Source organism: Sinohyriopsis cumingii, chromosome 16 (genome assembly GCF_028554795.1).
Source record: "Sinohyriopsis cumingii isolate HCF-2022 chromosome 16, ASM2855479v2, whole genome shotgun sequence".
Lineage (NCBI taxonomy): Eukaryota > Metazoa > Mollusca > Bivalvia > Unionida > Unionidae > Sinohyriopsis > Sinohyriopsis cumingii.
In genome coordinates, this window is record NC_142976.1 from 64795075 (window position 1) to 64810142 (window position 15068).

The 15068-nt window shown below is 35.6% G+C and overlaps 1 protein-coding gene across 1 annotated transcript in view; it reads left to right on the forward strand.

Moving 5' to 3' along the window:
* The first annotated feature begins 11693 nt into the window (after positions 1-11693).
* The window catches only part of LOC149780596 (neuropilin and tolloid-like protein 2), a 34757-nt gene continuing 31382 nt past the window's right edge, over positions 11694-15068 (forward strand). The window contains exon 1 of the mRNA XM_089937710.1: positions 11694-12049. Within this exon, the coding sequence (XP_089793836.1) occupies positions 12037-12049 (13 nt within the window). The 5' untranslated portion in view covers positions 11694-12036. The remainder of the gene's footprint in view (positions 12050-15068) is intronic.

Below are 15068 nucleotides of genomic sequence, written 5' to 3' on the forward strand. Positions count from 1 at the left end.
AAGCTCCATGCAAATCAACAATGAATCGTTCTTAATTAATTACACCTGTTTTCATGCCACAAAATTTTAGATGATTTCAGATTTGTAGTTCGAGTCACTTCCTTCAACGTATTTTTAAAATATGCAGTACTTTTGCTTGCTTCTGAGTCTTAATCTACATTCAGTTTAGCAGATAAAGACAAATAATTCCGCTTCTCGATATTATTTAGATTCAATGATGCAATGATGTAAGTCATAGTCAAGGTACGAGAGGTATTTAAATAGTTCTTTATAATAGTGCGATTTATAAAATGTTTTTTATTACTGAAAAGTACATCAGTACTTCCAATCTACCTACTACACACTTTTGAAGCTAAATCAGGGACATATAGAAGATATGGCAACGTTTGGATTACGTGTTCCTCCAGGAAGTTTGTCACGACAGTGAATGGTCGTGGAGTAGATGAATACCTTGTGTATCCGTGTGCAGACTGGTTCAACAATGTTTGGAACACTTTGTAGGCATGTGAATGTCAAATAACACTAACAGAATCAGGCACGGGTGCCTGAACGTCCCGGCTCTTTTCATAACAAAATGAATGCATATATACGTCGAGCTATTTGTGGTCATTGCCTTTAGCTTCGATAAAAAAAAATTGTATTTTCTGTAGAGTCGGGTTCAAAACAATAAATCCATGTTTCGTCACTTATGACACTCTTATTCAAATGCTTTATCACTCTTCATATTTGACGAGTAGCTGTTTGGCAATTTCAACCTAAGTCTGTTTGTAATCAGTTGTCAACAAACGCAAAATGCAGGACCCATCATGCACTAACGTTTCTCAGCTTCAAATAACTATTCAATATATTAAAAACAGTTGAAGATTTAATGTCTATGATAAAAGAAATAGCTGCCAATGTTTATAGAGTATCAGCATCAGTTGCCCCCCCCCCCCCTCCAACTTCACTAGCCACTTACCGCTCGCCAATCGTCGAGAGCTGTCTTCCAGAACGTGGATCATCTTCAGTGAATATGGGACCATCTTTGAAACGATGAGATTGACTCAGAATTGATATATCAGATAATTATATATGTAAGCTTTATCCAAGTGATATAAAATTTTGAGATATCTTTGCTCAGCAGCGGAATTGTCATTTCCATCTGCGACATTGTACGTCAATGTCATTCACACGCAAATAGCTGAGGGGTACGGCATGTTACACATCATGCTGATAATTTTTAAGAACGAAAAATATATTGTGTATCGATTCACAATTAAAATTATTGACACGTTCAAAGATACAAGCAATTTGCATCAGATTATTCAGAACATCTTAAATACCACTCGTACAAATCTGAAATAGTAGGAACCTGATTCACGTGAACACTAAACCAACGCAAACTGACAATGAATAAACCTTCAATGTCTTTACTAAAATGCGTTTTGACCTTTATTTGTATTTTAATATTGACTGTGCTAATACTATGTAAAGATTAGTCCCTGTAGAAGTACAACACGTGTAAAGATTATTTTGCGTACAGGTACAACGAGACGCAGCTTATGAGTAAATATTAATCTCCGTAGAGGTGCTACCAGACGCATAGCACGTTAGGTACATCCCGATGCATATCACATTAGATACAACCTGCATAGCACGTTAGGTACAACCCGACGAATAAGTACGTGTAAATAGTAATCCCCATAGAGGTAAAACCCGACGAATAAGTACGTGTAAATATTAATCTCCATAGAGGTACTACCCGACGCATAGCACATTAGGTACAACCCGACGAATAAGTACGTGTAAATATTAATCCCCATAGAGGTACTACCCGACGCATAGCACGTTAGGTACAACCCGACGAATAAGTACGTGTAAATATTAATCCCCACAGAGGTACTACCCGACGCATAGAACGTTAGGTACAAACCGACGCATAAGCACGTTAGGTGCAAACAGATGCATAAGCACATTAGGTGCAATCAGACGCATAGCGCGTTAGGTTCGAACGGTGCATAAGCACATTAAGTACAAATCGACGCATAAGCACGTTAGGTACAAACCGACGCAAAGCAAATTTACGTAATCCGAATCAGTACAAGGACGATCTCGTCTGTGCTAAGAGAACTTTTATGACGCGAGTAAAAACAGATGCTAAGATAGAATAAACAATGTTTATGAGGCTGAATGGGATGTTGAACACGTTTGCATTGGTCTTTGGAAGACTTTTGCAGATGGTTAATCGCTATCAGTGCAGTAAGTGTAACATTTTCAAGAACTATTCCTAAATGAATGTTGGTTTTTCTTCCCATCCGCTACAGTCTTTTCTTCCCAACAAATAGACAAAAAAGATACTATTATAGAAGAAATTTCCAGAAGAGACGGACAGACACGCAATAATTCATGCAGCGGTTTCTAGAAGAAAAAAAGGCTTGCATAATCAAGTTTTTGGTGGAATCAGTGAAATAAGACATGAAATGATGAAAATTCGGCGTATCTTACATGGAAAGGCTTCGATAGTTATGTTTATGTAATGCAAATGATACAATGAAAAGTTTTAAAACGAGGTTTGACATTACGAACAGCAGTAACTGAATTCAGAAAAATGTTCAGTAAAATCCCTACCAAAAACATGTTGATTAACGTCAAAACAAATAACAGGCCAAGTTTTTTAAATAAAAATAACCATTAAAAAACTGAAGAGATGATACTTGGGAGAAACGCTGCTCTCCGCTGATAAAGGAGCCAAGATATTTACACACACACACACGCACGCGCGCGCGAGGAAGGGGGGTACAGATGTGTGCGTCATATAATAGTTGTCCCTCCACCAACTGCACTTCCTCTCGTTAAGATCAAATAGACAATATGTGAATTCGACATTGACGAAATACACAATAAGAAACTAATTTTACCCAGCCTGTTTGCTTTCGGTCTCTATAAACCCCTTTGTCAGAGACGAACGACACAAACAAACAACATGCGCACAGACCGACATGAATGCGGGAATACAGACTGCAGTACTCTCCTTTAAAATGTAATTATATTAATTACACCTACATCAATTCGAGTACATTGCTCTAGTCTGCTTTTTGTGATGAAGATACTGGAAACATACATATGTAATACCTTCAGACGGCACACCAAGGCTTGAAAAAGAGAAATGAAAGGAAAGTGCGTACAAAGATGTTGAATGTTATAAAACTTCAATCAACGCTGACAGATAGTATTAAATTTGTGAACGTTTCAGACTTGTGTGGAACCCTCACTTAACCGTCTCCGGCTACTTGGTTAGACTTGTGTAGTCCCTCACTATATCACCCCACCTATCCCGATATTTGGTTAGACTTGTGTGATACCCTCATTATACCGCCTCCCGCTATTTGGTTCCACTTGTGTGGATCTCTCACTGCTACTTGCTAGAATTGTGTTATACCCTCACTTTACCGCCTCTACTTGGCTAGAGTTGTATGGTCCTGCAATATATCCACTCCTATATTTTGTTATACTTGCATGACACCCTCGTTGTAATGTATCCCGTTACTTGAAATGCGAAGATAGAATACTCACCTGATTTAGACTCCGAAACATAAGCATGGAAGAATTCAATTCATCAAGTCTCCTGCCATACTGAGCATATCATTTAGTCAATAGACTGGTTAATTCAAAATCAAAATGAGTTTGTAAATGGCAGAATGTGGCCTTTGACTTTTTATGTCGTTAATCTTGATAGCAACAGAAAATATGGTGTCACATATCCGAAAACAACAAGTGTTACTACTATGTATCATTGTATTTATAGTGAACTTTTTAGGAAAGCACACACAAAATCAGTACTATCCGCTTTGTGGTAATAATTGCTCAGTGTATTCAGTCTTTTCTTTGGGGAAGGGGCGTATTCTGTCATAAAGTGAAGATTGCTATATATAAAAAGCCAACAGATGGAATATTTGTACATCTTAGATGCCTATATTTTATTTTATTTTTCTTTAATACTTTCTATTTTTAAGGAAGATGACAAGTATTTTCATAATGCCCTTTCGATGGGAAACAAATATGAACACTGGTACTAATATGAACACAAACACAAATATGAACATGGGTACTAAAATGAACACAGGGACAAATATGAACACGAGTACTAATATGATAATATGAACACATACACAAATATTAACACGAGCACTAATTTGAGCACAGACACAAATATGAACACGGGTACCAATATGAACACAGACACAAATAGTAACACGAGTACTTATATGAGCACATACACAAATACGAACACGAGTACTAATATGAACACATATACAAATATGAACACGAGTACTAATATGAACATGGATACAAATATGAGCACATGTAATACTATGAATATGGACACAAATGTGAACACGGGTACTAATATGAACACATACACAATATGAACACGAGTACTAATATGAACACCGACACAAACATGAACATGGATACAAATATGAACATAGGCACAAATACGAACACGACTACTAATATGAACACATACACAATATGAACACGAGTATTAATATGAACAGAGACAAATATGAAGAACGAAAGGAATAGCAATACCGGGACAAGCAAGAACATTACTACAAATATGAACCCAGTACAAATCCGAATACTGATACAAATACAAATATGAACACAGTTACCAATATAAACACGTGAATACATATGAACACGTTTACCAATATTAATACGGGAACAAATATTAACTCGAACACAAATATGGACAAGGTAAGATTAACCCCTCATTTTTTTCACTTCCGATGCTAACAGGCACTTTCATATCGAGGTTTACCCAGTGCGCAGTCTCAAGCACGAGAATGGAACATATAGTTATAACGAGAAAAGTATTGACAACGGATTAGGAACAAAGAACGAGAAAAGAAATAGAGCTTACTTTCTACCTCAAGTAACCGAAGAGTATGTAGCCAGTTACCACAAGTCTTATATAAACACAGATAAGTTACTTTTAATGAATTAAAGATCTGGTATTTTTCTATCCTTAGTTCTGACCACAATGTAGAACTTGAAACATTTCCTCTTTCTGATATCTCCCAGGCACGAATTCCACGCAGCACTATTCTCGTCTTGTGCTCACAGTGTATTCGTACTATTGAGTTTGGATCAATTATTCAGCATCGTGTGCTTGAAGCATTAAAATGAAAGAGTTTTACGCTTACTAGTTGCTTTTCTTGGACCAGTTTGTTATTGATACAGTGGTTGCATGTCGTAAAACATCGAGCTTTGTGTTTTTAATCAGAAAATACCCCCACCACTCTTGTCGATTGCATGCTGCCTGTTTTTTCTTGGCAACATTATTGTAGTAAGGAAATTTGTAATAATTACTTCGTCAAGGTGTAGTTTTTCACTTCAAATAGAAAATAAAAGTTATAGTTGGACGTGAGCCAGTCATGCTGTTAGGTTTGATTTAATACAGTACACTCTTAAACCAAGTTTTCTATTATCAAAAACAGCGCTGAGAAATATAGTGGTGACCGCGGTTGAAGTCAGATGCGTCGGAGAAAACGTTAAAAAAATATAAAACAACGATTTTCCGTGTAAAATAAGCGTATTGCAGCAGATAGTATTGGAAGTCTTAAGAATGGCAATTCCGTTTAAAATGCCTTAAATTTTAAATTTCTTTGATTTTATTATTTCATTCTGAATTGATTCCCGGTACGAGTATTCAACAGGTACATGAAAAATTCTACATTCGAAATTAGCTCCATAATAATGATATTTTCAAGTTATGTGTGTATGTCCATCGTGTAAAAGAAAAAGAGTTGCAAGATAAATTTAAGACTATGCTCAGAGCCTTTGCAAATTTTGATTATAAAGATGACGGCGGAATTAACGTATCACGTTATTGCAAGCATACTCCTACACGTATCCACGTAGCATGGTATGCCAGTCATACTGTAACAAGTACCGATTTCCACGTATCGTGGTGTATCAGTCACACGCTAACGCGTACCGATACCCATGGACAGTAGACTAATGTTATCGCTGGCAAAGACATCAGGCATTACACGATTTACACGTGTACATGAATTTATTGTACATTCGGGACTAATGCCCATCACCTTGCCCACTGACACTATATCTCATATACAAAACTCAAATCGTCAGACAGATTCAGTATTCTCTCAAATGTAACAGGAACTTATATGAAGTATGAAGCAATTGTCAAACGTCAAACACATGGATTTTAAATCACTACACTAACGAGCAGGCTTTATTATCCCTTCTCTGGCGATAGGTCAATTAGAGATTGGTCTTGTCGTGTCGATTTGATGCCTCTTTCTTAATCCATCTTTACATGAAGATGGCACGAAGGAATTCTAACCACTGAAAATGCTGTAATGAGCGTAAGCCGCACCAACAAATCCAGCACATAATTGTTGTTCAGATGAATACCTGATGGACGTGAATGCTATCTGAGCGAGCTACAATAGCATCCCAGCATGGTCTTACCATATGTGAGACAGAGTCGTAAACTTGCCAGTACGAGCTTTCTATGCTGAGTGATACAATTATTAAATAATTTAGTGAAGCGATTCAGCTGGCTTGATGGGCAATAGGGAAACCTTTATGCTTGATGGTTGTTGCTCGTGCATGGAAATATTTTGGTTTTGATTACAACCATGTGCCCAAAGAAAGTGGTCAGCCAATAAAGCTGTCAGCTCGCACGCGCAAAAATGGACCTTTTGGATGTAATACGTGCATAGTCATGTGTGTATATAGTTTTAACTGAAAATTATTTTTACCTTTTGTTATTTCTAAGTTTAGTTTTTATATCATATTAGACACATTCTAGCCGAGATAAACTTTTGTACAGATGCATCATTACTCTACGACTGGCTTCCCGTGGGTCTGTGGTACTTACAGGTTTTTTTCCCGAATTCTTCCTCGTCAGTTATCCTGGCCCTCGTGTATTGGATATCGTGTGCTGAAAATGGCATTAAACCCACAAGAACAATAACATCGCTACGATTGAGAAGTTGTCTGTAATATGTTCACTGTTTTTCGATCAGATTCACTCTTGTAATATTATTATAAAGAATGAAGACCAAAACTGAAGATACGAGTGGTATTGTTCGTGGGGATTCAGGATAGTTAGTTCATTTAAACATATAAAAGGAGGGGTCCCGAGTGGCCGATTGGTCTAAGGTCACCGATTACTACCATCTCACCTCTGTGTGCGTGGGTTCGAGCCTCGGACTCGGTTAATGTGGATATGTAAGAAAGCTGCCATGGGTCGGTGGTTCTAACCGGGGTTTCGCCATATAAAGCCTTTCTAATGCTGATAAATGGTGTTAAACTCCAAAACAACAACAACATATAAAATGTGTGTACTCTTAATGTGAAAAGTTTTAACATATTGTTCTACCAAAGGGTATATATTATTTACAAATACTGATATATCTACAGTGTAAAATTTTAGGAGCAAACAAAGACAGTAGCGATCAAGATGCTATAATATCGCTTAAGGTAGTCTCAGCATCTGGTTTGTTTGTACCCTACCCCCCGCCACCAATTTAAAAAACAAAAGGCATCTAGGATATAAAAATGCACAAATCTTAATTATTTCATTCGATGATTTATATGTTCTAACCTGAATGTCGCCAGGGGATCCCCAACAATGTCGACTTCTTCACGTTTCGTTCAAAAAAGGGAGATTCTTTAGCAACAAGGTTGCCATATTCCCTTGAGCCGGTGTATGTTTTCAAGCAACATACGTGATGTAGTTCAACGTCTTTGATAATCTCAATAATTCGTTAAATTCTGAATTTATATCTCATTGAACACATGCTTACAAGATTTATTCTTATTTAGCTGTTCAATTTATTTTATATATATGAAAACTATATATTGAAAATATTGGACGCAGACTGATACTGTGTTTACTGAAATGGACTATTCTAACGACCAGAAACTGACAGCGAGCAGTCTGTTTGCTTGTTTCGATCAGGAGCTTCCGTTGGCGACAATCAGATTGGAAATTATAAATCAAATAATGAAATAAGGGTATGCGAATACTATTAATTCTTTGAAAACTAAATGTTTTAGCTAGTATAACATTTTGCTTATATTTTGACAGAGAAGGCGTGGCAGATTAAAATTTATTTGCGTAATGTAGGATCAAAGCGGAAATATTTAGATAAATATTTGTTTCGACAGTCATGATATATAGAACACACCAAGAAGAACTGATACTCAGTTTCAATCACAGTCTGATTATAACACCATGGAAAATTTACATAATTAGCCGTGGCTGTCTATTTACATGTATACGATTTCACCATGACAAATTTCGTTAGGATTTTAAACCGAGATTTCGGCCATAATAACAGAGTAACGCATGCATATTAAACCCAAGCTTATCTCGGTCACGTGGAGTAATGTCAAAACTTAATGACAAACTCAGAACACGAATCGATGCAGTCATTCGTCCTTACACGTTTCTTGATATCCGTTTACTTGTCAAGAACAAAATTTTAAAAGGTTTCTTTTCAACAAATTTTGTCCGATTTTGTAGTTGGTATACCAGTAGGAAAAGTTATCATCGCAAGAGTACTTGTAGGTTAATTTTAAAGGTTATAATGTGTAAATGGAACGTAACAATGTCATAAAACATATCTAACTACAGAATTGTCATTTCCATGAATGAAACAAGGATCTATGTACATGCATTACGTTTTGTTCGAAATTAACCCACTTTGAAACATCTTGAGAATTCGAACTTCGATGTTTATAGTTTTATTCAATTAAGAAACCTTCATCTTGTAGGTCTTCGACTTATACAGCATGGTGATCAGCTGATTCACAGTGAAATCTTCGCCTAAAACATTTTTTTAACCCAAATAAGAAGCGTGTAAGTTTTGAATCTCTTTCAAACGCCCCAACGAGCAGTCCGTTCAGAATCATGATTCTAACATGAATAACTGTCAAACTGACTTATTATATGCAAATAATTTTCTAAAAATGGAGTGAATGTGACAAATCTATATGAATCATAATAGCAAGTGTGCGTTCCAGGGCCAAGTATTGTAAACGGTTCCACTCCACAGTTTCTTATTTTGCACAGGGTTGAATTTCTCTGTAAAAAGTGAATGTCGACATTGGACCGATGGGATGATGTTGTGTTTAAAGTAGAATCCGTGAACGCTAATATTAATGTAATGAATTGTATCGTAAAACCCAAATATTGGATATTTTTCACCGCGAAGATAAAACTAATGCAGACAACATATGTGTGAAATGCTATTTTAAAAATGTGGAGCATAAATTTAAGGATTTCATCGCACTTGAAAATGTACACATTGGGTTTTTTTGGTGTGGGGGGGGGGCTACTTTAGGTGCCTTGTTTCATTTGTTTTGTTACTATGGGTACATTTAGGAAAAATATTGGCAAAACTTTTCTTATTATTTTTTAAATTTCATCAAAACACTTCTGTGAAATCGAATAAATAAATACTATTTAGGATATTCTTTTGTTATATTGCATAACATACTAATATTTAACCCCAACCCCCGTAAACTTTAATTGTATGACCCGTGTCTGGAAAACACCTTTTATGAATCTGAATGGATGACAGGGTTCATTAACTTGCTTTTATTCTGCTGAACTTAGAACCCACACTGAAACAATCTGAATAGGTTGACCATTCGCCTCTAACGGACACCCATCAAGTTCGATAACAATTTTTGCATCGAAGAGCTTCCGTCATGTCACCAATTCCGCTTGCATTATTTAAACTTTGAAGAAGACGACTCGTATGTATTATGTTCGGCATGAAATTATGATTTAAAAGTACAAAAAAGGATTGTAAATGGATATAGTACATATGGGATTTGATTGTATTAACTTCAAGTTCTACATGTAAAGGCACCGCTCCGATGGCCTAGTGGTTTGTGCATCAGCATCGGATGCGGGAGGTCGCGGTTTCGAACCCCGGCCGAGTCATACCAAAGACTTATAAAAATGGTACTTGCACATGCCTCGCTTAGTGCTCGGTTAGTGCTAGGACTGGTCGGCCTTGTGTCTAGATAATGTGATTGGGTTGGGACATGATTCTATATGTCTGCGGCATGATTCCCCAGTGCTAGACATCATTATAAACTGCCACACAACAGACATTGTAGCGATATGACTGAAACGTTGTTAAAGCTACGTTTAAAATTCAAATCACACACACACACACACAATAAATGTAAAGGTAATCGTTGCTTTTGTTTGCCGTGAATATTGTTATTCTTCAAATTTGTAATATTAATGTATACATAAACTTCCTGGCAGTATGTTTACATATAGGTTATTCAGGTGTTACCTATTTTCACGTCACTGAACACAGATGTTTTAATACCGAGCTAAATGGCATACCGCGGTAGGAGGACGCACGTTTTTTCTAAATTTTTTATTGTGTTTAAAATTCAAAATTTGAACATCAGCAAATAACAAATTGGAGCTATTACATGTGTTAGATTATGGCAAAACGAAGACCACACATTTTGTTTTTAATCTTCGCATATAAATTGGAAACAGTAACAAACAAAATTATGAGACACGATTCCAGAAAGAGCAGGTACAAATACCCAAAATCATATGTTACCAGCGCTACTGTTCTCGAAAGACATCATCAAATGGTACAATAAATTCTCCACAAAAAGTATTATAAGAAACTGCGAAAGTTATTAGGATTTCCTCCAATCATTATGTATCGCAGACAATTTTCAAAGGAGAATATGTGTGAGATTTCGATATTTAACATAGCTTTAAAAATAATCCAGTCATATCGCTACGATGTCTGCAGTGTGGCAGTTTATAGTCATGTCTAGCACTGGGGCACCATGCCGCTGACATGTAGCATCATGTCCCAACCAGTCACATTATCCTGACACCAGGCCGACAGTCCTAACACTAACATAGTAATGCTGAGCGCCAAGCGAGGCAGCTGCTAGTACCATTTTTATAAGCCTTTAGTTTGAATCGACCGGGGTTCAAATCCGCGACCTCCGATGCGGAAGCTCTAACCACTGAGAGAAGAGAGAGAGAGAGAGAGAGAGAGAGAGAGAGAGAGAGAGAGAGAGAGAGAACAGCGGCAATACTTGCATCGAGTATAAGTGACTTTTTGGTTCAAATAAAAATATTGTTCAGCTTCAGCTGTGTATTCTTGCAGCTTATGAACGAAAGTCAATTTTTAGAATATTTTAATTTAAAAAGTATTAAAGATAGTTGCAAAATACTGATAGTTCTTTAAAAAATTAACAATGACAAGAATGATCAATTAAATGTATATTCATCGTAAATAATGTAGCATCAGCACTTTAAATAACGATAAAACAGACAAATATATTTTTAGTAATTTTTCCGGTATTTAATTTCTGATTAAAAAGAGAATAAAATGAAGGTCTACTGAATATAATTATATAAAAAAAACACAGAATTTGCATGAGTGGATTATCCAAAATATGTTGAAAACTGAGTGCAAATAATTGCACAGACAACCAAACGAGATAATGCTCCAGCGAAGAAAACGAGATTAATAGCCTTTTGCACTGGCGGGATTAAGGAAGAAAGATTACCTTTTTTCTTCATTTAACCAACTTCCATAGAGTTTTGCATGGTTGTAAAATGCTAGGTACTGCCTCTATGAACGTCAGTTTTTGATTTCCCGCAGTGAGAGCCCGTGAACCAGTATGAGATGGCTTAATTTACTAGAAGGAGAGGTAGCAAACCAGTCTAGTGCTAGCTATCTGCCCCGGCCGCAGACAACGTTTGGCTTTCTGATGCAGGATTTTCTTTCATTTATTCAAAAACGAAAGGATTTCTATTGATCAAAAATTCTTTTATAATTGGAATACATACTATGTGATTGTAACAAATATTCATGAGTTTCAATCTTCTAAGTGAAATTCTTATTTTGTTCCTTTCTTAAATCGGATGACGGACTAGTGATTATTATTGAACGTAATAACTGCCTAGGATTTAAAGTGTTCGTGCTCGTTTTCACCCAGTTCTACGTGATGAAAACAATAGGTAAGTCCTTTTTTGCTTCATACTAAATTGGAAAATATTTTATTGATCTAAAACTTCTATAAAAACTAAAAATGTTTTATAAAATTTATAAACTTTGCAAAATGTGTGCTTCAGTTCCTCAAATTTCACTAAAAGTTGTATGTTTATGTCAAAATAGCATTTTATTTAGATATTTCTTGTGACACTGCAATATTTACATTTTTATTTATCAATGATATATTTTAAGATATTGTAACGAATCAAAATAACATTATTTTACCTTTAATTCTTTCCACAGTCTTTGCTAAGTTTAACCAGGCAGTCTATTTGTAATTTTAATATAAAATTTAGTAAACACACACACACACATCAGAAGGTATTAGATAGAAAACGTTTTAACTGAGATATTCGACTATATAATTTCTAACTCTTAATAGCGGTTTCATATTTGATTTCCATAATTTTCAGTAAGTTGCAAACTTATGATGCTGTCGTACTATGAGCTGTAGAATGGACATATACTGGGAGTATCAAAATTTCAGTTTTAACTCATTTAATCAAAATTTTAATTTTGGATACACTTTGGGAAATTAATTGGACCCCATCTGGAAAAGGATTTGTTGCTAATTCTTTGGATCCATATTTTGACCTGTCTATAGAAGTAAATATATAATTCATCTTTCTTAGCCGTGAAATCCATCTTTTTTAAGTATCGATTTGTATCAATACTAGTCCAGTCATCGGTATCTAAGAATGTGTAATAATAATTATTAAATAGACGAACATCCCAGCAATAAAGTTTGGTTATTACATTGAAATATTCTGAGAGACTACATGAAGAAACCGTTCTCTCTCTCTCTCTCTCTCTCTCTCTCTCTCTCTCTCATAGTTTTCCACTGTCATGTAGATAATTTTTACAAGTTTATCAATTTCTTGTAATAATGCCTTATATATTAAATATATCCTATTTAGCTTTGTAAATAAGTATCGTCATATAGTATATTAGAATATGTCCTCCTTAGACAGAAAGGGTTGTTTTTGCAAGCCTGCCTCGTTATGATTTAAGTGCGCATCCAGGTCCTACATTATCTTTGCTAAGAAAACAGAACGATGTTCCCTCTTGAGTATATCAATTACGTTACGTAATGAGTTTAACCTCGGATAATCAGATAATTGGCGATAATTTCGAGGTATTACCACGGCAGCAAATGAAACTAGTGTAGTATATTTGCTTAGGTACATTAAAGAAAATACGCTACGTTACTGAATAATACATCTTTGCCAAGTAGATTTTCAACTGGAGATTTCACCCTTCACATATGCTGTAAGTTAGAATTACTAAATCTGAACCTTCACTATCATAGGACAGGCGAATGCTTCGGCAAGAAATGTGGAAAATGCGTATAGTCTAATACGGTACAAGTTAGTCTAATACTCATGTCAGGGCATCCAGAGGTTAGTACTGGTGCATCGTGGGAAGCTGCCTGTCATATGTCTTTAATGTGAATAACCAGTAGCCTAGGTCTATCTGCCAAGATGGGGAGCGCACTATTTTCTTCTTCCTCCAACCTTTCCTGTATCATGTAGGTAACTTCTGTGAGAACGCTATTTCCTCCGTTTGTCATTTCTTTACTTTTTTCCCTACAGCGATAAATAAGAAATGATGTTACGCACTTTATCCTGATACGTTTGTGGGAGAGTACATTCCACTTAATTCAAGTTCATACGTAAGCACAACAATTTGGGGAGCAGGGAGGAAATGATGATATCGGGGTGGATGTAAGGTGTCTGGGCAATAAGTTCTCATATTGATATGATCTGTCCGAAACCGTGCAGATCGATGCAAGCAGTATGATGAAGAAATTAAGGTGTTGTAGAAAACGCAACCAGTACGAAAGAGAGGTTAAGCTGTTATACAACGAATTGCAGTAAGATCGATACACGTTATATGACGCACATAAACAATGAAACAAGAGAATGAAAAAAGAAAAATTGTGAACTAATGACATGAGAATATCGAAATAGCTTCTGAAGCGACTGTAATTAAATCGTTATTAAATTTAAAATACATTTCTAGCAGATAAATTAGCTACATTTTTCACAACTGTTTGTTGTTACGGGACATTTGAGACTCAACATGTATTTAGCTTCTCCACAAAGACAAATCATAATATTGGCGAATTTGTAATATACACAATACCATAATGACGGCCTAAAAATGATAACGAAAATACTTATCAAGGAAATGTTTGTCTTCTAGTATTCACAGATTTAGACTTACTTTCCATCAACTTGTGCATCGTTGACTTTAATTCATAGTACTTTCGTTATATTACCTGCCGTTTTTCTTGACCCTACTAATTATTTAAAATGGGAGACTGTCAGGCGCAATTTTAAATAAGAAATAATATCAACATTTGTGGCATTAGTTAGTAGTTGTAATTGTTGCTTGTATTGGCGTTCTTATTGCTGTAAATTGCTTGTAATAGTAGTTTTCCTCTCGAACATTTGATGTTTTTGGCGTATGTCTCGTCCATTTCTCTTCTTTACAGAATTATTAAAAGTTCGACACCATCTTTATTAGTATTACTCTCAAGACCTCGACGAATCGATTTTTTATTCTTAGTTTATTTTCATGATCAGAACACGAATTTTAGCAATAGTCCGTGTATCATCCAATATATTTATTTTCATGATCAGAACACGAATTTTAGCAATAGTCCGTGTATCAGCCAATATATTTATTTGCATGATCAGAACATGAATTTTAACAATAGCCCGTATATCAGCCAACATATTTATTTGCATGATCAGAACATGAATTTTAACAATAGTCCGTATATCAGCCAACATATTTATTTGCATGATCAGAACATGAATTTTAACAATAGTCCGTATATCAGCCAACATATTTATTTGCATGATCAGAACATGAATTTTAGCAATAGTCCGTAAATCAGCCAACATATTTATTTGCATGATCAGAACATGAATTTTAGCAATAGTCCGTAAATCAGCCAACATATTTATTTGCATGATC